The following is a 3,297-nucleotide window of genomic DNA, read 5'->3' as shown; positions in this document are numbered from 1 at the left end:
ATAGCTAGCTAAATATTTTATTCGAAAAATTATCAACCGACATTTCAAGTTATTTTTTAGGTAGTTTCACCTATTTTTTAATGTTTTAAGATGTACAACAAATTAGAATGTTGCCCAACAACAACAACAACAAAAATCGAATGTACTGAAGCTAAAGGTTATAAGGTTATGTGTTGGTTAGTTCTAGAACAAAGCACGGGAATCGAACTCCGGATATTAGTGTTGTAAGTCTGTAAACTTACCGCTGACCCTCCGGGGGATAGTTAGACGAGACTAAAAGACGAGATTTGTGCTATTCGGGTAGAAGAGGTTTTAGTAAGTGAAATTTTTTTCCCCATTTATGTGTGTGTGTGTGTGTGTATGTGGTTATCGTAATGAAATTAAGCTTGAAGGTAACTGTTAGATAAAACTGTTCATAAAATACACTTGTATAAATAAGTAAAAAAAACTTACTCTTTTAAACGATGCTGCTACTTCAATTTCTGTAGCAAGTGTTTCATTTTTATGATTAAATTTTCAACAGGATTCGTGTCGAAGAAGCAAAATCTGCGTACATTTTGGATTTTATAACAAAAAATAACTGAGAAAGTACAGCATTTTGTTTGTGTGTATATAAGTCCCAGAGCGTTTTCTGAGTTACTAATATACATGCATATATATATATATATATAACAAACATTACAATACAGTTAAAGTTAATTAATTATTTTCCATTATCATCTTAGTTGTCAACATTCATAACTGATAATGTCTGGGGTCATAACACCCAAACGGCCCGGCATGGCCAGGCGGTTAGGGCGCTCGACTCGCAATCTGAGGGTCGCGGTTTCGACTCCCCATCACACCAAACATGCTTGCTCTTTCAGCCATTTGGGCGTTATAATGTGACGGTCAATTCTACTATTAGTTGGTAAAAGAGTAGTCCAAGAGTTGGCGGTGGGTGATGATGACTAACTGCCTTCCATCTAGTCTTACACTGCTAAATTAGGGTTTGTTTGTATGCTTGTTTGTAATTAAGCACAAAGACTACACAAGGGGCTATCTGTGCTCTGCCCACCACGGGTATCGAAACCCGGATTCTAGCATTGTAACTACGCAGACATACCACTGCGCCACTGGGGGGCGCTAAAGTAGGGACGGTTAGCGCAGATAGCCCTCGTGTAGCTTTGCGCGAAATTCAAAACAAACAAACAAACAAGCACCCAAACGCGTTGAGGATATTCCATCTATTTGACAAAACTCCAGATGCTGATGTTCAGACGCTATATTTATATATATATAGATTGAATAGACTTCGATGATAAGATCTGCTGTTCATATAAAGTTTCCTTTAACTTTACTTTTATGATAAATTTTGACTCTAGCTAAGTTCGAAACCTAAGAAGAAAATAAATTTGATTTTCAGATTAGAATCAACGTTACTTTGCCCGTAGTACTGATTAATTGTTTGTTGAATTTCGCCCAAACTAATCGAGGCTTACCATCTCTAGCCATCCCTAATTTAGAAATGATAGACGTAAGGGAAGACAGCTAGCCAACACCATCCACCGCCAACTCTTGGGCTACAACAATCGAATAGTGTGATTGACCGAAACAATGTAACATCCACACGGTTTAAAGGGCATGTCACCGGATGATCGCTATTTTGAACATACATCAAATGCCATGAAAGGTAGCAACAAAATGGAAATTAAACATCCTGTCTCACTGAAACCATTAACCATTTCTACTTAAAAACAAACAAACAATCTTTAAGTTCCATTAAACCCATAATTTAATACGATACACTGGCTGCCTTTCCTTTGTGCATGATGGGAAGGGTGAAGAATGGGTAGGCTTCCAGCACTGTGTTTATGTGTGTTATATACTACATAGTTTATATTTTAATTACAGAATCAAGACGAATGGTTAGCGTCTTTCAATGCTTAAATGTTTGGAAAGCATGCATGTATTTAAACACATAGCTAGAAATAATTAAATAACTATAACACATATATAGTCCTGGTCACACGATTAAATTTTCTCAGTTTTGTACAATTGTGTAACATAAAATAATTCAAACTTCAGGCGATGATTTAAGATCCGTCAACATGTCGCTGGTCTTTGCTACGTCGTTGTTACAATGAAGAGAGACACTCTTCTCTTCCTCTTCCCATTCACTTTCGTCCGAGCTTGTGAAGTAATCCTCATTTTCTAGACGAAGTTGGTCCTGTTGTACAAACTCCTCAACACGACAGTTCTGGTCTGGAGCTGGGTCGCCTTGCTGTAGAGATATCATGCAGTTAGGGCTAAGGTGTCGAGTAAGAGCAGATCTTGGCATTCCGAAACTTTCTGCGGTCTGTATATTGGTTACAACAATTATCTTTTGTTTGCTTCCTGTGACGTCCATGGGATTATTTATACAAGACATTGTTCGACAGATGGCGGTAGGATTAGCAATTAGAGAGGAAACAACAGATACCAAAAGCTCAACTATGGCCGCAATAATAGCATTCCCGCCAACCCGTGCCGTTTGGTTAAAGTTTCTCGGGATAGAGTGAAATTCTGCTATGCCAAAGCAACTAAGAATAAAGAATATTAGTGCTGCAATCATGGACGCAAACGAACAGCCAAGAAAAAGCCTTTTCGTTATGTAAAGGTGCCGATATTTCCAAGAAAGTATTCCGGAAATTCCCGTCATTTGGAAAATCATTCCGCACCAGATGCCAGTTCCTGAATAGTTGGCATCATATTCCACCAACAATCCCAGAATACCCAGTACGAGACTTAGGAAGCCTAGGCCTAAATGAAGAAGAGCACAGCCTAGAGTGGCATCTCGAGTCCAGTCTCCGCTGTCGCTAGATGTTTCTGAGGAGTTGTTCGAAGGTAGACCTTTCAATCGTATTACGTAGACTTCCTCCATCTTACTGCCACCTGGTGAGACAAAAAGGAATTTCTGTGACTAGTTAATTGAAATAATTTAGTAAAAGAATGTAATATAATTCACAAAGTGACACAAATAGATTAGCTGATATTTCATGAAATAAATCCTGACATTAATGATCATTTATAAAATCAGTTTTTGTGCATCCTATTCAAAATAATAAAGTAGACTCGGAAGAAATATTATGAAGCATTTTATCTTTAAAACGAAACGTTATAATATTAAAATAATATTTCAGTGTTAAAAAAACCACAAAGGAAAGAAAGCTATTCCATAAAGCGCCACAAATATACAAATGAAAAATCAAAATATCAGAAGAACATATTTTTCTTTTATTTAAGAAGAAAACATGATACTACTGGTCCCCTAGTGAG

General features: G+C 37.2%; 1 protein-coding gene across 1 annotated transcript in view; it reads right to left on the bottom strand.

Moving 5' to 3' along the window:
* Window positions 1-1,922: 1,922 nt before the first annotated feature.
* LOC111086503 overlaps window positions 1,923-3,297 on the bottom strand; it is a 9,452-nt gene continuing 8,077 nt past the window's right edge. Inside the window, exon 2 of the mRNA XM_022389631.1 lies at window positions 1,923-2,913. Coding sequence (XP_022245339.1) covers window positions 2,057-2,902 — 846 coding nt within the window. The 5' untranslated portion in view covers window positions 2,903-2,913 and the 3' untranslated portion in view covers window positions 1,923-2,056. The remainder of the gene's footprint in view (window positions 2,914-3,297) is intronic.

Source organism: Limulus polyphemus, unplaced genomic scaffold (genome assembly GCF_000517525.1).
Source record: "Limulus polyphemus unplaced genomic scaffold, Limulus_polyphemus-2.1.2 Scaffold1154, whole genome shotgun sequence".
NCBI lineage: Eukaryota > Metazoa > Arthropoda > Merostomata > Xiphosura > Limulidae > Limulus > Limulus polyphemus.
The sequence above is the reverse complement of the archived record's forward strand: the minus strand, read 5'-3'. Positions and strand labels throughout refer to the sequence as shown.